Raw genomic sequence first — 27,374 nt, forward strand, 5'->3', positions numbered from 1 at the left:
GCAAACCAAAGACTAGAGTGGTGCAGGGAAAGGCTCAGGTGAGCGGGGAAAAGTGTCTTTCTGTTCCAGGAGCTATGTTCTTTCTGCCATACCGCACTGATGAGACCGAAAGCTCATTCTCCAAGAAAGAAGGCTGGTGATTCCAGACACTTCTTCCTTCCTGGGGAAGATGTGGAACTGCAGTTTCCGGGGGCAAATGTGCCATGCTTGTCAGAAATCTCGGAGAAGAGTTTTGAACAGTGTGATGCTCAGGCCAGCTTGGAGGGGCAGGGGTCATATGGAAGAGAAGTATTTGGGCCTTATGGATTTCTACCCTGTCCCCTGTGCCCCAGTATGTGTAGGGTCTCTGCACAGACCAGAGCGGATAATGTGGTACAGGCCTTGTTTTAAATTCATTCTCCTACCCTGCTGTCAGTATATGGCAGCAGAAGGGCAGAAAGCATTCGCCTCTGGTTGATACCCTAACACTCTGTTGTGCAGGGCGCCCGGGTGGCTCAGTCAGTTAAGCGTCTGCCTTTGGCTCAGTTCATGATTCCAGGGTCCTGGGATCGAGTCCCACATCTGGCTCCTTGCGTGGCAGGGAGCCTGCTTCTCCCTCTCCCTCTGCCTGCCTCTCTCCTGCTGGTGCTCCCTCTCTCTCTGACAAATAAATAAACTCTTTAAAGCTCTGCTGTGCAGCGCACTAGAGTCTAGGTACGGGTGGCTATCGAACACTGGCAATGTGGCTGGACGACGGGCGTGTTCGGTTAGCGTAAAGTACATGCTGGAATTCCAACACTTAGAACAGAAAAAAGCAAGGAATGTACAATGTCTCACTAAGTTTATTACATCTGGAAATGATAGTATTTTGGATATACTTGGTTACACAGAACTAGTACTGCAATTAGTTTTACCGATTTACTTTTTTTTTTAAAGATTTTATTTATTTATTAATTATTTTTTTTATTTTAAAGATTTTATTTATTTATTCGACAGAGATAGAGACAGCCAGCGAGAGAGGGAACACAAGCAGGGGGAGTGGGAGAGGAAGAAGCAGGCTCATGGCGGAGGAGCCTGATGTGGGGCTCGATCCCAGAACGCCGGGATCACGCCCTGAGCCGAAGGCAGACGCTTAATGACTGCACCACCCAGGCGCCCCCGATTTACTTTTTTTCATGTGGCCACTCAAAATCTAAAAGCGCAGGGCTCAGGCTCTCGTTGCCCTAGACCTTGCAGCTTACACTGCGTTACCGAATAGTACAAAGGAAGCTGTGTTCACGTTCACATGAAGTATTCCTGGGAAGCACGCTTTTCTTCCTGTTTGTATGGAGAGAGCATAACTTCATAAAGCCAGGGGGAAACGTCTTCAAAATACAGAAATAAACCTCTTCCTTCTGAATGATGTATACGTTATCTTACAAAGAAAAAAAAATCAGTGCAAAAGAGCAGAAAAGTCCCAACCAGCTCCTGTGACCCAGGCGAGCATTCGAGGGGCGTGCGGGTCTGTGGGGGACAAGCCGATCCCAGCCTCCGGCGTGACCCACCTGTGGGCTGCAGGCCGCCCCATTTCATGGGAGCCCTGAAGGATGAGAAGTGCACAGCAGAGGAGAAGCATTTTGACTTTATTTTTAAGGACCTGGAGGTCAGAGGTACAAATGCTTAGAGGACTGGCTGGCCCCTGTGTGCTTAGGTCTCTGATCCGTTGGCCTGAGTCACGTCAAGGGAATATTTCGGCTCCTGGACTCACCCTAACTCGCACCCCAGACACACCACGCCGGGGGAGGTTGTGGGCCTTGGCGTTGGTGGGCCTCTTTTCATCTGGACGAATCAGACTTTCCCAAACAGCACCCTTTCCCTGAACCCCCCCAGAGCCCGAGGCCATCCCCTCGGGAAAGGTGACTTCTTTCACATTCGCATAGTCAGTAGAGAGAGTTAACAGGGTATTTGAATCTCAGGAGTTTTATTCGTGGTACAGCTGGAGGGACCCCTTTCAGTGTGATTACTGCTGTGGATAAAGAAATGTTTGCAGGTCACAAAGCCACAGCCAATGCCTCAGACAGAATCTACAGAGCGGTATTGGGTCTTCAATGCTGTTTGCTTAAACAATCTGATGAAATGTCTTGTATAATCCTCTTCCATGAACTGTGGGCAGGACCCATAAAGATCACTCCCAGGAGTAGAATAGATTATACGACAAAGGTGAAGGAAACTGCTGGTGTAATCAAAGCCCGTAACCACCTGACTTTGCGTTCATCACAAGGGTGATTATCCTGGATGGGCCTGACCTAATCCGGTGAGTCCTTTAAAAGAAGGTCAGAAACTGAGGAAGTCAGAGATTCAAAGCAGCACAGAGTTTCTCCTGTGGACTTTGAACAAGCAAAGGACCACATTGTGGAGAAGGCCACATGGCAGGGGATGGCAGGACACCCCTAGATGCTGAGTGCCTCTGTCCTATACCTACAAAGACTGGAATTCTGCCTGACAATCAATGAGCTTGGAGGGGGAGCTCAGCTTTCAGGTCAATCCATAGCCCTGGCCGCCAGCCTGAGTTCCACCTGACAAGACCCTGAGCAGTGGACCCAGTGAAGCCATGCCCAGACTTCTAACCCTCCGGAACTGTGCAATTGTAAGTGGGTGCCTCTGTGTTTGTGGTAACATGTTATGCAGCAATAGGATATGAAAACAGAAATATGGCCCCACGTTGCAAAAATAATCTGTCACTAACAAAACTCACAGGGCTCTGTTTTTAGCCGTCCATGAAAATTCCAAATTTTCACACACAAATGTAAGAATAGATATTTGTTTATTTGTTTCCCGGGCAGTTAGGTCCTGAAAGTGTTGCTTCAGGGTCCCTCGTTTCAACCCTCTGTAAGCTTCCAGGCTTCACACGCTGCATGGGAGTGTGGATGGTGTGAGGAGTGACGTCATTGCTGTCAGCCAACTGAGCTCAGCCGGGAGCTTCTGGTACCCAGCCCCCCACCACGCCCGAGGAACAGAAGCAACCACTCGCTGTGTGGAGAATGGCGTTAAATTCTGGCTGGATTTCTGATAGGGAAGCCTGAAACAGCAGCACCAGCCTATTTACAAAAGAGCAGACAATTTATATAAAGAGATCTTGCTAGATATTTTATTGTTACAAGCATGGACAGGACACATAGCTGTACGCTGGTGTACTATTGTGACATGATTTAATATCCCAAGTCATACAGTTAGAAACCTATAGCATCTCATTCCAAAGCTAACATCTGTCAAGTCATGAGACACTATTTTCATGGACTTTTTAAAACATACATAAGAAAGATAACATCCATTGTAAGCCCCTCCTTTATTTTGGACACTCAGGGAATCAGACGTCCATTGGCCTGCATCACGCTGTCTTTGGGTTTCTGTCTGACGTCACCTTCACGTGCCACAAATCAAATGCATTCCACCTACATGGGATTTCTGGGACCACACTTGTTTCCTTTCGTCTTCTCCAATGGTTGTGACTTCCTGCTCCTCTCACTTCTGGAGAACTCCCTCCCTGCGCCTGCACGTTCCAGGCACTGTGACCTTTCTCTTCCCTGTGTCACTTTTTTTTTTCTTTGACCTTCCAACACCGATCTGTCTGAAGTTCTCTACACAAACGGCAAAAGGCTAGGATTCTCCACTGTTTCTTAATTTCTGGTCTTAGCAATGGATATCCTGAAAACCCCATGGGTCTTTATTTACCTCTTTCTCCATATATAAGAAACGGGGGAGGGGAAAGATGGCAGCCACGACCCCCTCAAGACATGACGTGCTACACCGGACTTAACAATATTCCCAGAGAATATTTCTGTAGCTTAGATTAAGTGCTCCTTTGTGAATGCTCTCACGTCACAAACTCTGAAGCATTAGCACAGATCCCTTTGCAAGAAACTGACTTAGTAGAAGGCCCTTTAATGCAACTTAAATTTTGGCCCATGGAACTGACTTTACCCACTGAGAGGTCAGGCACAGGGGGAAGCACTGGACACTTTGTACCAACCTCAGAGCTGACATTCCTTCCTCCTCTTCCTCAGAAATCTGCTGTGAATAGTCTTGTAATCATCGTTGACTGAGAACTAGTGAACACAGGACCAGGAGGGGCTCCTGCTTTGACAGAGCTCACAGATTCATGCACAGCTCTCTTTTACAATTTTGAATTCTATTGTTTATTTTAGGATATTCTTGGCAAACAGCAGTGCTTGAACTACGTATCTTGCAGCTGAGCAGAAGACCGGCAAGTGTGTCTCTAAGTTTTTGTTTTCATAGGTTTTCTGGAATTTGGATCTGGCATTGTGTCTTGAAAGCTGGAAAGCACGTGCGCACGTGTGTGTGTGTGTGTGTGTGTGTGTGTGTGTGTGTGTGTGTGTTGGGGGTAAGGGAACGTGCCTCAGTTAACGCACGTAGGCAAAGGGCCAAATCCACATCCTAGGAACCCTGGGAAGGTTCCTGCCATTATAAAGGTTCCCTTCGCAACACGATGATTCCCAAAGGATCCCTATGGTCGTGGCTGGAAGCTAAGTGTTTCTTGTTCCTTGTTGTTTTTGAGTTCCTCCTGAGTGCTATGCTTTCTTTGGCCGATCATGTCACGATGGCCAGGCTCACACATTGTACTATGTAACCTTGCCTCTTATCCCTGAGATTGTTCCAGGAACCAGATTGGTCAAAGCCATTCTCTCTCGGACCTCTAATTCTCATCCCATTGATCCTTCAACCTAATCTCCGGCTCTGTCTCGTCGGTACTGAGTTCTCCCCAAAGCTGACCATCCCTGGAGAATTTTATAGTTTAATCATTTCCTCTGTGACAATTTCCAGGCAAGCGTGGGAGGAGATGTCCACGTCATTCGTGAACGTGTAGAAGAAAAGAGCTCATTTACTTGAAACACTATGAGGACTGACTTCTATCTGCCCCACCTGCTTCTCCCCCTGAAGAAAAGAGAGGCAGGATGTAGAATTTAAAATTCAAAATAAAAAAGAAGAGAGGTTAAAGAGTTAAAATACTAAAAGAAAACTCTTTCGAAATTCAATAAATAAAAGGTTGCTACATTGCAGCCTCTTCTGTCACCTTCCTGATGGCTGGATCCCTGCTAGTTCTCAGTCCTTATGAAGACCACACGGCCCACATTCCCCGAGGGGCCCCACATTTTTGTTCTGTTTCCCTGTGTCTCTGGGATCAGACTTCAATTTGGAATGTATGGTTGCTGTGGCTACAGCACATGCCTAACCTTAATATCGATTCAATTTTAATAAATATTTCTCTTTTATGAAATGCACACACCACAAACAACACACACACACGTGTGTAATTCACAGACAATCAAATCCTCGGGGAAAGTTCCACCATCTGCTCATCAAGGTCAAGTGTCATTGGGAGCAGAGAGTAGCCAACTGTAACGTTTCATTTCAGATTTCCGAGTGGGTGGAATAAACACAGATTAGACAATACAAAACTCTTACCGTATATGGGTCTTGGAACTCAAGGATTGAAAGAGCTAATACATAGGGCGCTAGACCACGCGCCAAGGGCCACTACATCCACGGTAGCAACAACAGTGATAAACAATGCCGGAAGATTCTGAAAATCTATTCTATGATGACAGAGATGTACCCGGTTAAAGCTGTTAAACACATGACAGTCGAGATCTGTTTCCAGAGCAATCTATCACATTTATATCACTGTATGGCACATTTGGCAAGTGATGGATATAAAAATATAATTTTTTTTTGCCTTCAAAAATTGAAACAAACCAAAAGATGAGGCTTTTCTGATAAACGGTAAAAAACGTAACTAGCGGTGGGATCTGCTTGGATCTGATGAAGCACGGCTCCCCCATGTGCTCGGCCTGCCCCTCCCCTGAGCTCAGACGCTCATGTGCACGACCATAGGGTGTGTGTTTAGCATCAGGAGAATTAGGTCTCCCTCCACGCATTTCTTGTAAATATTATTGTCCACTTGAAAGCGTGCTGATCTTACAATTTCCTCCCTGTCTCTTCCCACCGCCTTGTTTAAAAAAATTTTCTCTCGTAGCTAAGAAAATACCAAGAAAATAGCAAACTTTCACCATGATTTACTTCAGTTTCCATTTTTGAGCCATTTTTGTATTCTCCATGTTGCAGTATCAGAATTATTATGTTAACATGGAAAATTTTTTTAAATGTGGTTTTTATTGTTTTTCTCTATTTTTCCCCCTGTATCCACCCTTCTTTCCTTTCTTCTTTCTGAGAGCTCACTGAAGTATTTCCTAGGTCCTAGCCTTGTGGTTATTATTTTAATCAAAGCTTATTTTTGTGCCCAACGTGTGAAAAGTAAAAACGTCTCTTTGAAATTCTATGTTACAATATAGACAGGGAAGTGGGGCCTCAGGGGACTCGAGTTTTACTTAAATACTGTACACACTGAGTATCACACAAGAGGTGGGGGTGGGGCAGCAAATAAACTTAACAGTTACGTTTAGTCTGTCTTCACGAAAGAGAGCTCCTTTTCCCTAATGAAAGAGTCTCTTCAGCATCTGCTCCAGGAAGCCTGCGGAGGAAACATTTTACCCGTGGCTTTGAAAGGATTTTTTTTCCGAGTGTATCCACTGTCCTTTAAAGAAGTCACATGGGTCGATTTTCCTGTTCTTAGTTGAGCAAGGAGTAAGCACTAGATGTGTTTTCCAGGGATGAGCTGGTCGTTTCTGGGGTGGAAACATTGTATGTTCCTGAAAAACAGAGTAGCAGCTCAGGCTTACAGACACGACAGCACAATCACGGCGGTGTGCACCTTTCCTGCTGTGGCCCGAGGGGAGCTCTCGCTCGAGAGCCGGGAAAGCTGGGCCATGCCTGGAAACGAACCCATGCCTGCCCCCCTCCCAAGACCCCGAAGTGCCAGAGAACAAACAAAGCTGTCGTTCTCAAGCATGCGTGGCAGCCGACAAGACAAGCACTAACTACTTCCCATCAAACCAGCAGCCAGGTTTCTACCAGGACAGGGAGGACGTGAACATGGGCAGCCCTCCACATGCCACCACATGCATGGCCCTGGGGACAACCGCGTGAGGGAAGCTCCCTGGTCCCCTTGGGTGGGGGTGTCTTGGGGGAAGCTCTTGGGAGGGGCCCAGAGGCTGAGCTGGAAGGCGAGGGGAAGAAAGGGGAAAAAGGAAAGAAAGGAGAAAATTACAGGGGTAGAAAAGGCAGGACTGGAAAAGAAGCGGAGGTCAGCGGATGCCAACGAAGGTGCAGCAGAGGGCGCAGCCGCGAGCAACCACACGGGCCGGCGTCAGCAGGAGGCAGGGACTGAGCACAGGGCGAGTGGGGCGGGGTGCTGGGCGAGGAAGGGACACGGTGCCCACCCTACCATCAGATTGGTGAGCTGCCACTGCTAACAAGGTTTCCATCACTGCCTGGGGGGCCCTTTGGGGCTGCTGACAACATAAACCAAAGTTACAGTGATTATGGGACCCTCAAGCAGGCCAACACGGAGCTGCATCGAATGGCAGTGACTGGGAATCGCAGGCCCCGGGACCTCAGGAACACAACCCGAACTCCAACTTCAATCGGACTGATTCAGAAACAAAGAACACATTTTCTTGGCCTTAGATTGCATAATTCTGATTCCGTAGACGCATCTTGTAGCATTTTCCCTTGGATGCAAATGGTCAGCATGCTCCAGTGACAGTGCTCGCCAAGGGCAAGGGTGGTACTATACCCAAAGATTGGATCATTCCCCAGCAGGCCCGATCAAGCATGCTCAAAAGGAAAGACCCTCCACTTTCATGAGTAATGCATCAAATCGAAGCCCCAAGGACCAAGTCCTCTGGAGTTTTAACAATTGATAGGCATTCTCCAAATTTGATTTTATAGGAAAAGCCTTAGTCTGGAGTATTGACACATTTCTAGATTCTGCCTTTGTGAAATCTGTTCATTTTCAAGAAGCTGGAAACAATTCTGGTGCTTAGGGGGTGTTGGTGGGCAGAGATTTCAACCTCCCAACATAGCTGAGACCCATTGCCCAAAGTCATTAACATTAGTGAATTTGTACCTCCAGGGGAGCAATTTAACTGTGCATGTCCCTAACAGAATGGATAACCGGAGTGATTCTTCCTACAACGACGTGTACAGCAAGCACACTCCAAAAAAAGAAAAAAAAAAGAGGAAAAAAAAAAAGGGAAAGAAACCCACAGCATGTGATCCTATCGTAGAGCTTTCTAAATATATTTTTTTCTACGCCTTAACCCATAAACATGACCTTCTTATTCCTATTTAACATGAATAGCAAAGAGGGTGCCTGGGTGACTCAGTCGATTAAGCGTCTGCTTTCAGCTCAGGTCACGATCTCAGGGTCCTGGGATCGAGCCCCGAGTCGGGCTGTCTGCTCAGCGGGGAGCCTGCTTCTCCCTCTGCTCCCTCCCCCCACTTGTACTCTCTCTCTGTCTCTTGCAAAAGTAAATAAATAAAATCTTAAAAAAAAAAAAAACATGAATAGCAAAGAACTCTGTGTTTGACAAGGCCAGCAATTCACAGTTCTCATTTTTGTAGCTGATACAGGTTTGACAGACATCTCTCCACAGGCTTGTCTAGATTCTCCACATCGTATCCTTTTAAGTTATTATTAGCTGCCCACCCAAGGCAGGTGCCCTCTGTGCCAGCCTCCCGGTGGTTTGGGAAAATGTAAGCAAGCTCCTGGATTTAACCTCAGCCCCAAATGAGGCTATAGTCAGTAAATGCCTCAAGGTGGGGAGTAGGAAGGTAGGCGTCTGAGGCTCCCCGTCAGGGCAAATTTGTTTGAGTCAGCCCTAAGTAAGTGCCCTAGGGAGTGACCTAGAAGTCACTACGTACCTGTTTTACCAAACAAATTGTTAAATCTTCTTGATATTGGAGAACTCATAGAAAATACGGGTGTCGATGAACCAAGGGACGTTGACTAAAAAAGAGAAGAAAGACAGTTACAAAGCAAATGTGAAACCAAGGCCCCGTTTTATCTCTAGGATGATTCGTTTGCTGCCCTCTAGTGGTCACTGTCTGAATCTCTCGGTCCACTTGAAAGTGAGAGCTTGGAGGAGCAGAAATTTCTACTTCAAACAAATCAAGCAGGAGAGCCGCTTTGAAACACTGGACTCTCATCAGAGTTAGGAAGATAACTTCCAAATACATGTTTTACTGTTCGCTAGGGTTTGGTATCTTCTGACACGTGACGACAGTCAAATGTGTTTGAGTGCAATAGTTATTTTCCAAAACGGACTACAGAAAATCTCTTCATCGTTATTCCTCACGTTGTGTTCTCTAGTGCCTTAAGTTACCCCAGAAGATTTCTTAATGCATCTTAATAGCAGTTCTGTGGCTGACTTTAATAGGCAGAATCAGGTGCAAAGCAAAAACAGTGAAATAAATCTATGCTGGACCTGGGTGTGGAGAGAGCGGGCCTTTCAAAAGTCTCCAAAGAGAAAGACTGACCTTTGAGTGCTGCGAAGACCATCTTGACAGTGAAAACTTCTTTAGCAAGGCTTCCTGGACCTACAATTGTTTAAAAGAAGCCATGGTAAGTTCCATCTGCCACAAGCACTTTCGACCTTTCTAGAAGCGTGAAACTGTCGTTGTTCTTACCTTCTGATCCCAGAGGCATCCAAAGAGTAAAATGAATAATCCCTGAAGAAAAGAATTGGGGAGAAGGACATTTTAATCATATTCTATTCCCAGCAAAATAGGAAGGATTGCTAACCTGGCATCGAGTTTGTACCACCTCTGCCCACATCTGTATTTATGGAATGAGTGCAGTGGACAGTACTGTTAAAAGGGATGCAGTCGGTCCACACCAGGAGACCTTAAATGTTATCACGTGAGAAGGATATAGTTCTATTTCCTTATCCCTGCCTCCTTATGGACTGGAGGGCCTACTGTTTGTGCTGTTGAGTCAAGCCATGCTACCCGCTTCATTAGACATGAGCCTTATAGTTTGACGCCTCGGGCCCTGTAGCAGAAGTTAGGATTTGTGTGGCCTTGGCATGAGCATCTGGGACAGTGTCTCCATTTCGCCTCCTCGCCCGCTCATGGGAACCCATGCTTACCTCCCACCTGCTGGTAGAATCAGAATTAAGCATTCCCTTCCTTGCTGCCTGTCCTTCTGCTAAAGCTCTTCTAACAATGTGGCTTGTATTATGGTTCATTACGTGCTACAAGAGAGCAACGAGCATAATAGAGTAGAATGTCTACCTTACGTAGGGCATTCATTCTCTCCTTCTTCAGCAAATGTTTCTAGAGAACCTACTATGTGGTATTCATTTTATTTACCAGTTTTCGAGCACCGACCCTGTGCCAAAGTCTTTTCTAGGTACTGTTAGGGATAGAGTGGTAAAGAAGACAGATGCTATCCCTGACTTCACAAAGAGAGAGCTTATTTAATGCTGGGGGAAATTAAGTGGAGAAATGACTGGTCTAATAGTGGTATTTTCACTTAGGGGATAATAGGTGGCATCATGATAATGTTGGGTAAATAGCAAAATCCTGTGTAGGGAAGGGACTTTCCTCTTACTTGTATTATCAGGGCTTTTCAAAGTGACTCATGCATGCAGCTAAATTATAATGCAGGTGATAAGAGGTATGAGGTTCCATGGGAGCAGGGGAATGTGTCCCTTCTGTCTCACTGAGTTCTTGTAATTCCCCCTCTTTAGGGCTAGGGCCTCCTCTGAACTAAAACCCTTCCCCATTCCTACCCCTGTTTGTGTTTCTAACATTAATTGGTCCCACCAGTTCCTGAGCGCCCTGCCCTGCAGAACTTACCTGAAAGGCGTTGAGGAGCGTAAATATAATATGGAACACAGCGTTGCTTCCTTGGAACACAGTGGCAAGCCCAAAACCCCAGGTGAGCCCCAAGAGTGGCGTGAGGACCCCGATGCTCTTGCTGATCTGAAACAGGCTACTCTTCTCCTGCTTGCTTGGCTTGTCTCCAATGGAAGGTCTCAGGATCTTGGAGATGACCACAACTGTAATGGTCATGTTCACGACCACAATGATTAGCGCTGGTATGACGAAGGCCAGCAGGGCCTTGGTATCCTCCCAGTTGAGCCAGCAGGCGTTCTTCCTGGTATAGACTTCTTGGGGCTGGGTGGCCCCCACTGTGATGACTGAGATGACAAGAGGGCAGCCATAGCCAAGAGAAAACGCAATGGTCTTCTGTATGGACTTGCTTGTGTCATGCAGGATGAAAACCAGGCGGTAGAAGAGCATGAGGCCCAGAGTCAGCATCCAGAAAAAGACGCTGAGGTAGAAGAAGTGGATGAAGAAGGTGGCAGCCACGCAGGCTGTCTCGTTGAGTGGGTAGAAATGGTCGTGGATGGCAGCGGCCACAATGAACCAGATGTCGGCCACCAGCAGGGAGGCGGCGATGTTCACTATGCAGGTGTGGCGCATATAGGAAGTCCTATTCTTGGTCACTGATTTCCACACCACGGCTTCCACCACTAGACAGGCTGCTAAGCTCAAGATGGAAAAGCACAGCCCAATGTAGGAAATGATATCCAGTAGGATTTCCAGGAGGGAACCAGGGTATGGAGAGTCGGGGGACATGAGGATGGAGAATGATGTGAGGTGGTCGCAGATGCAGGAGACACTGTCCCCATCGACTCTGTTCATGTAGCACCCACTACTATCCCACCCGCCTGTGTGGTTGGCAAGGTCGAAGTTCCAGAAGACACATTGTGGTACCCCCCCAGAAGGGATGATGTTCTTAAAAGTCATCGAAATCCGGAATGGCATGGTTATATTGTGGCTCACAGTGGTGGTCATCACTAAGCTGTTTGCAACATTCTTTCCTTGACCATCCTGGGTGAGGATGTTTTTGAGAGTTGGGAAAGCCACGGTGACAATGGATGAGCCCCACTGCAGACTTCCCAGCTCGCACTTGTCAATGGCCACATTGCCCCAGAGGTCCGAGTCTGAGAAAACAAAGTTCTGTTTGTAGGTTTTGGGATGGCCAGGTTGTATGACCATGCCCCTCATCTGCACATTCGTTTCGTTGATGGACAAAAAAGCGCTGTCCTCTGACCGTAACGCTCGGGAAAATCTTTCTACTGAGTCCAGGAGCTGTGAGCTCTGATTGGTCTGTTGCTTTTGGAACACCTTCCAGGTACTCAACATGGGCTTGCTGAGAATGGTGTTAACCGTAGAGAGAACATTCTGTAATTGACATGGCATGGGGTCAAATTCTTTCAGTCATAAAAGAGAGAAAGAGTAACAGCTCTCTGGAAACTGGTTGTATGGGTACAGGTAAGAGGAAATGAGAAGAGAAAAATCAGGCATCACAGGCTATGGGGATCTGTGTCCCTCCTTCTTATGGCAGGGACTTAGCAGAGGATGTGTCCCCAAGCCTAGGAGACCTCATTAATCATTTACCAAGTACCACCTCCTCCACTAAGGCCAATTCAGCAGGCTGGTAGAGATATGTATTCACTGTTTTATTTTGTTTTAAATCTCAAGCCTATAAAGAGTGATATTTTCCCAGCAAGGGTGAAGTCGTTTTGAAAGACCCTCTCCAATGCTGAACACGAAAGCCATCATTCTTTTCTTTTCTTTTCTTTTCTTTTTCTTCCTAAGCATTTTTATTTTCTCTCCCATAAACTTGGGCTTGTCATTTTCCATTTGGGCTTTCTCTCAATACAATTTCTTTGCCCTCCTTTGCCTTGTTCTATTCAATCTGAAACTATGAGTCTTGTAGTTTGTTGAATGGTGGTCCCCAGAAGAACATGTCCTAATACCCAGACCCTGTGAATGTGACCTTATTTGGGGAAAGGGTCTTTGTAGATGTAATTAAGGATCTTGAGAGGAAATCATCCCAGATTATGTAGGTGGGCCCTAAATCCAATGTCAAGTGTCCTTATGAGGGACAGAAGAGGAGAAGATAAATGGAGAAGAGGAGGCCACGTGAAAACAAAGGCAGAGGGTATATTGAGGCAACCACAAACCGAAGAGTGCTGGAATACATGGAGCTGGAAGAGGCAGAGAAAGTCTCCCCTGGAGACTTGGGAAGGAACGTGGTCTGGCAGACACCTTAAATTCAGGGTCCTTGGCAGACGCCTCTGGCTGTGTTTGGCCACTAGGAAGCATTGGCAGGAGATGGAAGGGTGGGAGAAGAAGTTGAAATATATTTTCCTACTACCCACCGCAGTCACCCCCTCACCCCCCATACACACATACTGTCTTCAGCACATCTTTGGTGATAGTTCTGTTGCTCTTACTAGTGATCCCTCCTCCAAGGCTTAGTTCTCCTTCTGCTATAGGTGCACTCTTTCCTCTCCTTTCTGCTTTAGTCCTCAGGGTAGTACTGGCTTCTATTTTTTTTTCTTTTTTATCCCTGGCTTTACCTCTGTAAGTATCCTTTTATTAAAGTCTCACCATTTGAACTCTTCATTTGAATTCTGGGTGACTCCTCGCAGAGTCCTGATTGCCTCAAAGTTCATGTTTAGTGCTAAATCACAGAGAATCCCACCTTGTACGTATTCCGAAAACCTTTCATTCCTAGTTTTCTTAGAAAGCAGATAAGAACCCATTCTATTTTAATGAAGAAACTAAGATGGAGAGTCACTAAAGAAATCTTTTTAAGATCCCCAGATGAATACTAGAAACACTCCCTGCGACTCTAAAAGCCATAGCTGTCAAAGCACAAAGCATGCTATGTGACCCTAAAATCCAGAGTATTGCTCTGGAAAAGACAAAGAAGGAGCTGCAATGGGGAAGAGTTATGTTTCTTGATCACGAGTCCCAAGGGGTGAAAAGATGAGACTCTAAACTCCTATAAGGTCTAAACCAACTCACCGCCATCATTGCTGAATTCACTTGGGTTGGAACTGTTGAGAGCAAGTCAAGGATGTTAACGATGGCTCCCAGGCTCCCAGGAAATGAGCTGACTTCATGTTTCATCTTGACTGTGCTAACAGAAAGATCGTCCAGGTATTTTGGGAGCTTCTTATCCTGACAGGGGCTCTTGATCAAAGCCTAGTAAAACAAAAGCCAACATAAACAGACAAACAAAACACTTGCCAGTCAGCCCAGTTATCAAATCCTGCTGATCTATCCATGATGAAAACCTCTTATACGTGGTTTCTTTTTTTTCTCCATTCCTATAAATATATCCTGTAAGATAACTTATCTCTTAATTTAATCTCTGTGCTATTCAGAATAGAATAAGACCTCACACACAGAAGGGGAACAGTGAAACACATGTCAACCTAATGACTAGTTAAAGAAAAAGGAACGGAGATGTGATTCCTAGAGAACTAGATCAAAATTGTATAAAATTATCCCTTGATGGTCTGTATGGAAGCACATTTGCCACTCTGCTTTTTCTCATCACCTACTTTGCTGACCATTAGGGGGGTGACTCTCCATCCCAATTTTCCTGGGACGGTTCTGCTTTATATCTGTTGGCCCAGTGTAATTATTACCAGCGCCCTCTTTTATTTTCAAAATGTGTCCTGGTTTGGATGCTAAATTATATGGTCACCCTATCTGTAATGATCACACTTCTGTTTCCTAATTATCTAACCCCTACTTATAATTAAAGAATGAACTCCAATTCGACCTCCTCCATAAAGAACATTGATGAGTATTCCAACCCAGGGGAGTTTCTTCCTCTGACTGCCTAAGTGTTTGTTATTTTTTTTTTAAAGATTTATTTATTTATCTTAGAGAGAGAGAGAGCAGGAGCAGGAGGGGCAGAGTGAGAGGGAGAGAGACTCTCAAGCCCACTCTGTGTTCAGCGTTTAGCCCAAAATGGGGCTCAATCTTACGACCTGAGATCAGGGGCAGAGCCGAAACCAAGAGTCAGATGCTTAATGGACTGTGCCAGCCAGGCACTTCTGTGTTTGTTATTTACCATACTTTACATTTGTGACATTTCTATCAATGTCATCTTGTGCTTTAATTTCAATATCTCTCCAATTAAATGATAAGCTCCTTGGCAATTTGAAACATGTTATATTCCATCTGATATACTAGAATGCCGAACATAGTATAAGTCATAAATTGGTACATAGTATGTATTCAATAAATATACGTTGAATGGATGAATCTGATAGACCAACAGGCCCCCTTTCCATTGAAAATGTATCTAGGTTTCTAGAATTGGGACCACGGCCCAGTGTTGAGTTCAAATTATAATATCTCTATCTTTCTTGATTAGGAAAATTCTTATCACTGATGCAGCTTCTTCAAGGTCCAACTCAGAGGCCAAGTTTTTCAAGCAGAGCTTTCTGATTATCCTAAGCAAAACCAGTGTGCATAGAACTACCCAACTGGATTATGTCTTCTAGCAAATCAGAGACTCTTCACCCTGATAGCACCTACAAAAATGTTTTGCACCTAGTAGGTATTTTAATGAATTTAGTGTAAGACAAGAGGAGAAACAGAAGATAATTAGATGAGACACAAATAATTATGACTTCTTTTCCTCAATTCTTCTTCCAAGGGTGAGGGTATTTGGAACTACTTGTCTAACAATGCCGTTAACTGTAAGTCTCCTAGTTGCCTCGTCAGTATTTATTTATTGTAACTCACGGCATTTTAGGAGTCCCTACTCTCGACAACTTAAGTATGAGGTAACATTTATTTATTTTCATGAAAAGAAAGGAATATTCCCCTACCACGTGGCAGGAACCTCTCTTCTAGGTAAGAGAGGCAGGCTAGTTCCATCATTCATAACTAAAGGTTACCTCTAAAGACGGAAGAAATCTCAGACCTATAAAAGCATAAAGCCCAAGCATATTTTTTTTGCACCAATGAACGTTATTTTTTATGTATCTCCTCCTCCCGAAAAGATTAGAGCTACTTGCTTGATACCCAGATTATTCAAAGGAGAGTGGTAATACGAGAGGATAATCCCACCTCCACCTTGGAGGTAAAAGAAACAAGGCACTGAGAAGTCAAGGTAAAGTATACAGCTGGTCCCAGAGTAGAACACATACTTTGTTGTCTCCACATTTGTACTTAAGAAAAATATAAAGCATTTCTAGGATTGCATCTTCTTTGAAAATAAACACATAAAAGTAGCTTTGGGAGCAACACAAACCAGCCCACGGCCCATTTGCTGAGAAATATGATAAGCTAGACCAATCTCCATGCCAAGAGCTCCGAGTCAAAGATTTAAGGGTCACCTTGGCCAGCTGGAGCAGATTATTTATTGGGGCAGAGATGCAGTCATTTTTCTTCACCTCCCAGCGGGAGCCGACACATTTGTAAGTCATGGTCCCGCCAGTGGGACGTCCAGCGCCACGGGGCACGTTGGAGAACTGGCACAGTTTCTGGATAACTTTCCCGGGCTCCCCAACACCTATTGTGGGATCTCGGCACGTGATCTTCTCTCCTGCATTGGAAACACGGGAGTAAAAGGGACAATTTGAAAGGCGGAGAAAAGATATTCAAAAGAGGATTAGGCCTAGCTGGAATGTGGCTGCTTGAATTCATTTTTCTCTTTAGTTTTGGTGACCTTTTCAGAGTTACCCACTTTCTTTATTTCGCCCCTGATTTTCCAAAGCCCCTTTTAGTGCTTTCGACACAAATCTGACTTTAACCTGCATTTGCTTTTCCTAACAGAATTGATTTCCTCCATGCTTCATCCCCACCTCCAATCCCTGGGAATCTTCTGCCTGCTGCCTGTAAAATCTAAGCCATGGAAAAACCATGAGAGCTTAATATGTGCTCATCCAGATAAGGGATAATCAGGTTACCAGGAATCCCAGGAACAAAATGCCTCAACCCAAGGGATTCTCAGCTCTGGTGTGTATTTGAATCATCTGGGGAGCTTGGAAACTAACCAACGTCCTGGTTCACTCCAGCCCAAATAAATAAGAACCCCTTGGGGCTGGGATTTAGGCACTGGCTGTGTTTCTAACTTCCCCTGTGATTCCAACATGGAGCTAAGGTTGAGCAGCACTGCCCTACTTCACATATATAATTAAGAGTGGGAATTCCAGGTACCCGTGACCCGAATATTCTAAGCAATATCTGTAAACATTTGATCCTTCTGCCTTCCCTTGGAGATGACTCTATTTCATGTCTACTCAAGACCAGACTTGAATGAGAAAATGACATTTGTTGCAGAATCTCTGATCTCCAGGGGACCTTGATTCTCCGATGATAAGATCCCTTTCTCACCAACTTACAAATTTAACATTAATTGAGTTCTCAGTCATCGTATAAAATCTTGAAATATGTAAGTAATTTCTACTAGGAAAAGGAAGAGGAATCAGACCTGGTATGAAGAAAGAGGAGAATAAAGATAAATGAATAGAACGTTTCCGTGCCTGGGTGAAGAAGGCGGCATGGGGGACGTGAAGAAGTGGTCTTGGCTGCCCCCCGGAAGAGGCGTGCTTGGGAACAGTGACTCAGGGAGACAGGGAACACTAAATTGCTTCCAACTTTGGTGTCCAGGGCTCAGTTACCAATACATGAGAATTACCACAAATCACTCAGTAAATCCAAACGTGTGGTGATAGAGCCATGAGTCCTTCGGATATCGGAGGTCCTATGACAGACAAGATTTCTGGGGGAGAGGATTGCTTCTAGTGGAAGCCCAGGACCATCCTTTATTCACTTGGCTCTCTGCTGCTCCTGAGGAGTGCTCTGGGTCATGGGCTATTACAGAAATGTCCATAAACCATGACCTCCTACCTTGAAAATACTACACAGGGGGGATATTGGCTCAGTGATGACAAAGGATGGGAAAGACGGTTGCCTATTTTTTAGACTGATTCTTTTCATGAAGCCCTGTCTAATGGGGACACCCTTCCTTTGCTGAAACCTCAAAGGGGTCTCAGCCCCACAAAGACACTATGCACTGCCCAGTCCAGTGCTTTGTCTCCCAGACTCTGCTGAACTAGGGCTTCATCTGCAAGACTTTTTCGATCACTTCCTCCCTACTATCACCAGCAGAGTGAAACCTGGCAGCCTCTTCTGCCTGCCCACACGGTCTCTAGTACAACCCTTACCACACTAGATGTGATCACATTTTTTATCACACCCATCTTTCCCCTACACCTGAGGCTAGTCCCTGTGGCTTAGTTGTTATTTTGTTTTGCCAGACCTTCCACCCTTAGCCCAAGGCTTGCCACATGAAGATGTTCAACATCTCTGTATTGAATGGATGAATGAGGGAGCGAATGAATAAATGAACCCCTGCTCATGACTGTCACATTTAAAAAAATATTTCAGGGGCGCCTGGGTGGCACAGCAGTTAAGCGTCTGCCTTCGGCTCAGGGCGTGATCCCAGCGTTATGGGGATCAAGCCCCACATCGGGCTCCTCCGCTATGAGCCTGCTTCTTCCTCTCCCACTCCCCCTGCTTGTGTTCCCTCTCTCGCTGGCTGTTCCTATCTCTGTCAAATAAATAAATAAAATCTTTAAAAAAAAAAATTTCAGATGCTCTTACCAGGCACCAGGTTCAGCTTCATAGATGAGCTCTGGACTGAATGATTAGCGGCATTGGTGAAGTGACAAAATATGTCCAGCTTTTTTGGACACCAGGAAACTGAGCTTGCCATGAAATTGTATTTGTAACACACTCGCTTTCCATTAACTTCTTTTTCTGAGATAGAATTATTGAAAGAATCAAGTCACAAGATGAGTTTCCAAAGCACACATTTTGTTAAAATGATCCAAACTTTCCCAAGGCATGTGCCACATTCATTTCTGATGTGGTTTTAAAAATGCCCCAGCCTAGAAGTAAGTCAGCCCACACTTCCACGGTACTCGCCTAAAATTTACCTCCACCATTCATGACGCCATATCTGTGCCCAATGAGGTTGAACAATAACACCTTGCAGCGTCCTTCTGCTCCGTCTGCCTATCCAAATCCCGTAATGCCCTGTGCATTTCCCCTGTCCTGCCTTCAGCACATTGGTTTAGCGTCACCTCTTTAGGGGTCTGTCTCCTCCATGAGACCGTAATGTCTTGGCGAGAAGGTACCTGGTCTTATTTATCATTGTATCTCCCAATGCCTAGCTCAGTATTTGGCCCATAGGGAGCACTGAATGCAGGCATGTTGAACACGGAATGTTGAAATGCTTAAACACTCCAGTACCCGGACGGATTCTGTATCCTCCTATCACACAGCCTTCTCTAAATTCTCGTCTCTACTAGGTCCTGCTTTTCTGAATTTTCAGTGTTCTTCCGATGTGCATCGCTCAGTTTGGAAATTTAACATTATACGGATCATCCTTTATGACATGAACACTTCCTGCTAGATGGTAATACATGTGCCCCAACTCTAGTGTCCCCTTTTTATTGCCTACTGTGCTGTTTTGCAGTGAGTGTGTCCCCACGAATGGTTGTTCAAAGAATGAATGACCTTGTAAATCCCTAATGAAGGTGTCTCTGTTTTGAGATTTAGGGTTGTGAGCTCATATTTGGTTGACCTTAATCTGTAGGAATCTTGAGGTTTTCTGGATTGAAGGTATATTCTACCTTAGAAGACTTGATTTTTTTTTTTTTTTTTTTTTTTTTTTTGGCCAGGTACCATTGGGTGCTACCCACGGACCACTTTATGTTAGTTACTCCTCAGTGTGGAGTTCCCAGGCCACAGAGGCAGAATAAATTCAACCTCAAACCTGAGTGAGAGCAGGACAGTTGTAATTCTCAGGGGAAATTTTTGCCCACCCAGAGATGAAGCCAACATCTTAACTCAGGCAGACAAATTTTGTTTTTCTGCTTATCCTCTTCCCGAGTGAGCGTGTCACTCTTTGAGGGTCCTGACAGTGTGTTGGTGACATGGGGTGCCTTAGTCACTGCATAGGGAGCAAGAGGTTTCTTTCACACCCTTCAGAGCCTTAAAACCCAAGGTTCTGGGTTGCCTCAGTGTCTTAGTTGGTTAAGCGTCTGACTTCAGCTCGGGTCATGATCAAGGTCCTGGGATTGAACCCCATGTCAGGCTCCCTGCTAAGCTGGGGGTCTGCTTCTTCCTCTCCCCGTCTCCCTCAGATAAATAAAACCTTAAAAAAACAAAACAACACCTAAGTTTCTGAGTTTCTCACACTGACTGATGCCCTCTGAGAAGCCCCATCAGTGGCTAAAGCATTTCTATTTTGCTTTTTCTTTATGTTTTTGGCCCTTGGTTATTTCTCTCACTTTATTGGATGCTCAGCCGTTCATTTAAGAGGATTGTTGTGGGGGTTTTATAGCACGCTGACTCATAGCACGGAGGGAGGGACCACCAGAGTACCTGACGTATTGAGGGAGCAGAAGGCCTGTGAAGATGTCTTAACACTGTCTTCGACAACCTCCACCAAAACCCATGGGCTCCACCCTCACAGACCCTCAAATTCTGCCACAAACCCACAAGCCACGGGCTACACAGAAAAACAGAAGGTAAAAAGTTTCATGAGTTTCCTTCCGTTACATTCTCTCTCTCTGACACAATCCTCGTGTCTCTTTACCTCTCTTTTAAGAGGAAATTTTGAGACTCCACATGAATGAAATAATGTGTCCTCACCATGCAGCAATTAGTGTCTTACCTGCAAGAAAGGATGAGGAATCCATTTGGAAAGTTACTTGGTAGTCTTTGTCCTCCTCAATGCAGCACCTGAAGTGACGGGAACCTTTGCACGGAACGGTAGCCTCCAGAGGATCCACCATGATGTCCGGCTCTAGAGGCAGTGGGTGAACGGTCACATCCTTCATCGCGATACTGTACGAATTCTTATGTCTAAATATGCAGTGATAGGTTCCTGTGTGAAAGGAAACAAAAATGAGACGGAATGTGATCACTGCTCCAAAAAAGCGTTGGCTGGGAAGGTTAAGAAGAGGCTGACTTTTCTCTGTCAAGGACGGGCAAGGGCACATCACACCTTCCTGGACACTGGACAAGAAAATGTTTGATCAACTCTCCTTCTGGGTTCTCTATGTATTTGAAGGACTAACCCATCGCCTAAATATTCACTTACTTTTAAATAAAATTAAGTGGCTTATCTAAAGTTATACAGCCTGTAAGGGTGGAATCACATTTCTTTCTTTTTTTTTTTTTTTAAGATTTACTTATTTATTTAAATAATCTCTACATCCTGTGTGGGGCTCCAACTCAGGACCCTGAAATCAACAGTTGCGTGCTCTACCAACTGAGCCAGCCAGGCGCCCCTGGAACTGCTTTTCCAACCAGATTCCCATACCTACTCCAAGGCTCTTTCATTAACCCACGGGGAAAATGGGAATTTTGGTGTGTGCTGGGCTGAGGAGTTCTTCAAAGACAGCTGTCAGCCAGATGGAGCTCTGTGGTGGCGTGATGTCCCTTCACCCCACCTGTGAGTGAGTAGGCATTCCAGTTCCAGGGCACTGAGACACCACCAGAGTGTGGAGGGGGTAGGCTGAAATCCTTGAGAGAGCTTCCTCTGTGGACCCTGGAGCTGGATGTCGGATGTCTGACTCCCATCTAGAAAAATCTAAAGACGAGAGGCTGGCCGGCCTTTCTGGAGGACAGAAGGAAGGCAGCAGCAAGAGTGGCCTGTGCAGCCCATGCTGGGTGAGGCAGAGTGGGCTAAGCATGCCCGTTGGGGCGAGCTTCTAGAAAGGACCTTTTCCCAGTGGACTTCCTGCCAGGGTGTGTCGAAGGACGAGACACCACCTGAACAGCTGCCATGGGGACAGTACAGAGACATTATAACAGCACCTACAGTTGAGTAAGACCCTTTGACCTTCTTCACATTCCTTCTCTTTGCCCCAACTCCGGAGGACCAGAGCTGCAACCTAGCCAGAGGGAAAGCGGGTAGAACAAGGACAGAGAACAAACCCCCTTCTATTTCTGTTGGGAGGAAGGGAAATGTAAATTCAATATAAAATAAAAGTGTAGTTAATTTAGATGAGAACAGATTTTTTTTAGTACCCAAGTATGGGACTGTCAAATAGCTTATGTTCTTGGAAAAGCTCCTCCTTGGTTACGGCTCCTCAGGAGGAAAGAGCAATTGGACAGTGTTGGAATGAGCTCAGCACTGGAGAAAAATACTCGGTCTCCTGACTGTACCCTCCCAAGGCCCCACAGTGACTAGCTATCTGTACAATGTTGCCTAGGCCTTACATGAACAAATAAAGACCTGGGACTTGTGGGGCCTGGACTGATTAGACTTACACTTAATGAAAGGCTTCAGAGTGGAGTGGTCAAGGGTTGGCCAGACAGGCTCTGTTTCTCCGTGGCTCTGCCATTTACCAGATATATAACCCCGGATATTTTATTTACCCTCACCGGGCCTCAATTTCTTCATCTGTAAAATGGGGACACTAGTAACACTGTCCTCTAGGTTTATTGTTTTTGTTTTTTAAGTTATTTTTATTTATTTATTTGTCAGAGAGAGCGAGTGCACAAGCAGGGGGGGTGGCAGAGGGAGAAGCAGGCTCCCCGCTGAGCAAGGACCCCAAAGTGGGGCTCGATCCCAGGACCGTGGGATCATGACCTGAGCCTGAGCCGAAGGCGCTTAACCAACTGAGCCACCCAGGCATCCCCTAGGATTATTGTTTTAAATGAACTAATCCACTCAAACACTTAGCAGAGCGCCTATCACATATGAAGGGCTCAATACATGTCGGCTATTATATCAAATTCTCTTTTTTTCCCTCCAAATCGTTGCATTTCTTTCCAACATGAATAACATGTAGAGATAAATACGAAAAGCAAATGTTCCTTTCTTTGGAACCAGACATATAAATCCTTTACCTAGATTCTTTCTTTATCACAATAGGGTGAAAAACTCCTAAAAGTCTGATAAAACTACTTTTAAAAACAATCCTCTTGGGACACCTGGGTGGCTCAGTCAGTTAAACGTCCAACTCTTGGTTTCGGCTCAGGTCACCACCTGAGATGGAACATGGCGTGGGGTTCCCTGCTCAGTGGGGAGTCTGTTTGGAATTCTCTCTCCCTTTCCCTGCCCCTTCCACTTGTGCTCTGTCTCTCTGTCTAAAATCAATCAATCAATCAATCAATCTTTAAAAATAAACAGCAGGGGTGCCTGGGTGGCTCAGTCGTTAAGCGTCTGCCTTCGGCTCAGGCGTGATCCCGGCGTTCTGGGATCGAGCCCCACATCAGGCTCCTCCGCTGGGAGCCTGCCTCTTCCTCTCCCACTCCCCCCGCTTGTGTTCCCTCTCTCGCTGGCTGTCTCTCTCTCTGTCAAATAAATAAGTAAAATCTTTAAAAAAATAAATAAATAAAAATAAAAAATAAAAACAAACAGCAAAACAACCCTCTTCACTTCACGGCAGGAGCACAGGCTCTTGAACCGGAGAGCCCCGCTGCAGTCCTGACTCTGCATCCTGAGATGGAGGATCCTAAGAGCATTCTCTCCGAGCCTCTGTTTCCACATCTGTACAATGGAGATTGCGACATCTCTCCCTAAAGAGCTCTTGCGTGAAGTGTGGTGGCACAGGTGCGTCCCAGGACAGCCCCCCCAGGGACGGTCCCTCTTACAGAGTGTTCCCAGGGGTCCCGGGGCAGCATGGCTGCAGAGAAGGGTCTGGGGTCTCGCACCCACCATTCCACTCCCGGGTCGCCGTCTTCACTGTCAGCACTGACTCTGTTCCAGCAGCAGACCTCCTCGTGGTATAAAACTTTTGGTGTATTTTAATTCCAGCAGAAGTGTTCCAGTATACCTCATCATAGCTACTCACATCGCTGATGCACTTTATGGAAAAGTTTTGTCCCTCAGAAACAGAAATTGGGTCCGGGGTTATTGTTAGGTTGGCTGAAAGAATGCACACAAAACAGACAAAAGAAAAACCAACAACAAGCACAAGGTTTAGTCTTTCTGGTGACATCGACACACGAGTGAAATTTAAGACAGAGGCAGAGAGCACGGGCCATCCTGACTCCACCGGTGTCAATGCGGGATGGGTACCTTGCGGCTCCTGGGCTTTCTTTGATTCTAGGCTGTTCCCGGTGGTGTTCTGAACTGTACTCATTTTCATCTCCTGCCTTGGAAACTCGTGCACTTCCCCTTTGTGGCTGGAATTATCTCCTGATGATCGGCAGGGCAAAAGGTGGCAAACTTAGAGCTGTTGACTTAACCCAAGCCCCCCTCCAGCCTCTTCCATGCCGAATGGCTCTGTTCTTGTAACTACGCCATTCTCTACTCCTTTAAAACATTTTTTAAAAATAATACCATGTTGTATTTTAACTTCTCTCTTTCTATACCTCTTCTTCATCAAAGTGTGAACCCCTCAAGAGCAGGACTCTGTTTTCTGTGTCTTTGCATCCCCAGGACTTAGCACTGACTATAGTACACAGTCAACACTTACTAAGCCGAAGAGTGATTTCTGGAACAGCATTTACAGTAGCGGGATCATAGAACTTACTGCCCAAATGATTACACCAGGCCTGTCGCGGGCAAAGTGGGAGGGACAGGTCCCCCACCTACAAGTCTCTCTGCATTTACTCCTCCTTATGAGAATGTCCTCATGCATTCATGAGGAATTGTTCATCAAAAATGATAACAAGACCCTTACAAAAGCAAGAGCTTATAGGAACAGTCCACTTCTTTTTTTTTTTTTTTCTCTCTGCTTCTATCTTTCCACCTCTCTTTGAGCATGTCATTGACATTTCAAAATGCCATTCCCTTTTATCTCCTAGCGGTGAACAGTTTCATGCCTTGAGCCCACTGACACCGGCCTGTTTTTCCCATCAGTGTAAAATCTTGCTCTTATCACCATCAAAAGAACTCAGGCCTTCCCATAGGGCCCTTTAGAAGCTGGGATCCCAACATTCAGATACAGTCCCGCAGGCCCCTCAGCATGGATGGCTGTGTCCCTCCCATGGCCTCACTGGCTGTAGGGACCTGGTGTGGAGCTGCCTCTGTAAGGCTCGGCGGTTTCTGTGAGTGGAACGTGGGAGGGTCATGGAACCCTGAATCTGGTTCTCTTGAGTCTCACACGAGGTCCCAACTACCAGACCAGTGGTTTCAGTGAAGGCTAGACATGTTTCTATGACAACCGGAAGCCCAGATGATCAATACAACACTTGAGGTGGGTAACTACTGTCACTATAGAAAGCTGCAAATTACACAAAAGACCCACGAACTCGTCTATAGCGATGATGTTCTCGGATAAGCATCATCTTGATCTTTGTAAAAATGCTACGTCCCGAAAGCAGCAGGTGTGGACAAGAGTCATTAGTAGTGTTGATATTAACCCTTTCTCCTGATTGTTCGAGGGGGTCTGATGATTGATCTAAGTAGTTCGTTTTTTGTAAGATGGGGAGAAAAACAAGTGTGACTGCCCCATTTTTGCAGACAGGGGTGAAGTTAGAATGCTTTATTACATAAGGAGAAGAAGTGACACTTAGGGGGCCTAACTCAGTTGAAAGCCTTTACTCAAAAGACTAAAAAAAACACTCAAGACAACTGTAAAATGACCACAAAGTATCAGAGATGATCAAAGCTTCCTGCAGCATTCTCTCTAGAATAGGTGGAGTGGGAGAGGAGGGATGACAGAGCAGGTCTTCACCTGCTGGTGGTGGGCCATGAGCCAGGCTACTGGCAAGCATGGGATGGAGGACGGAATCAGGGAGGAAAGGGGAAAATTTGGGACACTACCCTTGTCATAAATTCAATGATTAAACAGAACTCATCTGAGTGTGAAACTCTCCTTTCCAGTCCCTTCCTGCCTTCTCAGTGCCAGGCCGACCTTTCCTTCCCTGCAGCCCTGGGTTTCCAGCCCTATCCTTCTTTCTTCTAAAGACTTCATCTGAATTCAAATGGGAGAGAGGGACATCCCCCTCTGTCTCCCTCTTGTGATTTACCCCAAGCACATTCCCACTAGCTCATAGATATTCCCAGGGGATTGACAGCCCTTGGCTTGAGGGGCAAGGCTAAAGATCCCAGTGAAGGAGTCCTTACCCACAGAGGTGAATGTCACTTCTATGCTCTTACTGCCTCTGGCTCCGTAGGTGCTGACGAACTCGCACGCATAGATGACCGTCGTTCCAGCCGACCCGCTGGAACACTGGGTTCCATCTGCCCTGAATGTGTATCTGCTGCAGCCGGACTCCAGGTCAGTTTCAGGGCTGCCTGCAGTGACATAAGCAGTGCTTTCGCTGTCACGGTTGGCTGACTCTTCGATTTAGGGGCAAAGAGGCCCAATCAGTGAAAAGGAGTTATTATTTAAATCATATCTCTTTTTTTGGAGAGAGAGGATTGTACGGTGGTTAGGTCTGCAGACTTGGGAGCTACCACTTACTAGCGGGGTAGGGCTGAAAAAGTCACTCAACTGCTCTGTGCTTCAGTTTCTCCAGATGGAAAATGGCCCCGGATTGTAGTCAGGTCAAATGAGTTCATATACAGAAACACTTAGAACAGCACCCAGTCGGGGCCTGCCCTTCACACAGACCATTAGTGATGGTCACTGGGGTAGGAAAAATTAAAAATTAAAGAGAGAGAGAGAAGTAAGATGTTTGGATATGATTTCAACTGCAAGGAAAAAAGATGTCAGATTATTTAGACCATTATTATTGCAAGGAGAAAGAAGCCTGGAACATCTGATATTCATCTCATTTGAGAAATGTTTCATCGCAACTTGTTCCCTCTTATTAGTCTCTATATTTTTGTGGAAGCTTCAACTTCATGCTTTCTCTGGTTAGCAGGAGTTTCCCCTTCAAAATACCTCCTCTTCCAAACTTTCCTTTCCATTCCCAAGATGCCATGCCACCTCGCCATCTTTCCTTCTTGCCAGTGGCTCTCTAACTTCCTCCTGTGACGTTCTCCTGTTCCAGTCCCTCCAGTCTCTCTCCTCCAACCTTGCCACCACCATGTCCTCTTAAGGCCTTCCAATCAAACACTGTCGATCTTCCAAAAATCAAGGAAAAAGAAAAGGTCTTCTGACCAACTCCAACATAAGTGCATCTTTTCCAGCCTTGGCTGGATGATCAATGATGTTTGAAATATTTTGACTGTTATGTAACCAGCTTTCTTCCCCAGTCCTCACACACCGATTTCCACCTTTACGCACTTGATTGGATAAGCTCCTGGCTCGGAGGCACAGGCTTCATCTCTAAGGCCACCTTACCACTTGTTTTTTGAAAACCCACTTCTTCCACCTTTCCTGGGACCTTATTCCATCCTTTTTCTTTCCTCTCCCTTGGGACTTTAATTTTCCCTTGTGTTCTTTCATATCAGCTGCCAGATCTACCCAACCCTTTCCTTCCTAGAACAATCCTTCTCTAATCTAAAAGCTCCTTTATCCACCACTGCCTTTTCTTCCCCTCTCCCTACCACGTGGGTCTATATTCACCACCTATGGGCTCTCACTTCCATCAAACCAATGCGATTTTCCTTTTTACCCCTAAATGCCTCCACCAGTGTTCCTGTAAGTCCAACTATGATGTCCTCTCTCCCATATCCAGTGGTTTCTTCTCATGCTCCCCGGACAGCAGCATCTCTTTCCATGGGCCACCTTCGTTAT

General features: G+C 45.7%; 1 protein-coding gene across 4 annotated transcripts in view; it reads right to left on the reverse strand.

Moving 5' to 3' along the window:
* Positions 1-3,092: 3,092 nt before the first annotated feature.
* The window catches only part of ADGRF5 (adhesion G protein-coupled receptor F5), a 101,866-nt gene continuing 77,584 nt past the window's right edge, over positions 3,093-27,374 (reverse strand). For 2 of the 4 annotated variants that reach the window (XM_008691823.2, XM_008691822.2), the window contains exons 11-22: positions 25,814-25,984; positions 23,819-23,938; positions 23,456-23,665; positions 20,459-20,671; positions 18,379-18,534; positions 16,107-16,315; positions 13,771-13,950; positions 10,741-12,135; positions 9,568-9,609; positions 9,418-9,477; positions 8,803-8,887; positions 3,093-6,686 (exon numbers count right to left, since the gene is read on the reverse strand). In XM_008691823.2, coding sequence (XP_008690045.1) covers positions 6,607-6,686; positions 8,803-8,887; positions 9,418-9,477; positions 9,568-9,609; positions 10,741-12,135; positions 13,771-13,950; positions 16,107-16,315; positions 18,379-18,534; positions 20,459-20,671; positions 23,456-23,665; positions 23,819-23,938; positions 25,814-25,984 — 2,921 coding nt within the window. In that variant the 3' untranslated portion in view covers positions 3,093-6,606. Of the gene's footprint in view, positions 6,687-7,321; positions 7,389-8,802; positions 8,888-9,417; positions 9,478-9,567; positions 9,610-10,740; positions 12,136-13,770; positions 13,951-16,106; positions 16,316-18,378; positions 18,535-20,458; positions 20,672-23,455; positions 23,666-23,818; positions 23,939-25,813; positions 25,985-27,374 lie in introns of all 4 variants that reach the window. The other 2 variants (XM_008691824.2, XM_008691826.2) reach the window with 2 other exon arrangements.

This window comes from Ursus maritimus, unplaced genomic scaffold (genome assembly GCF_017311325.1).
Source record: "Ursus maritimus isolate PB19 unplaced genomic scaffold, ASM1731132v1 scaffold_29, whole genome shotgun sequence".
Classification (NCBI taxonomy): Eukaryota; Metazoa; Chordata; class Mammalia; order Carnivora; family Ursidae; genus Ursus; species Ursus maritimus.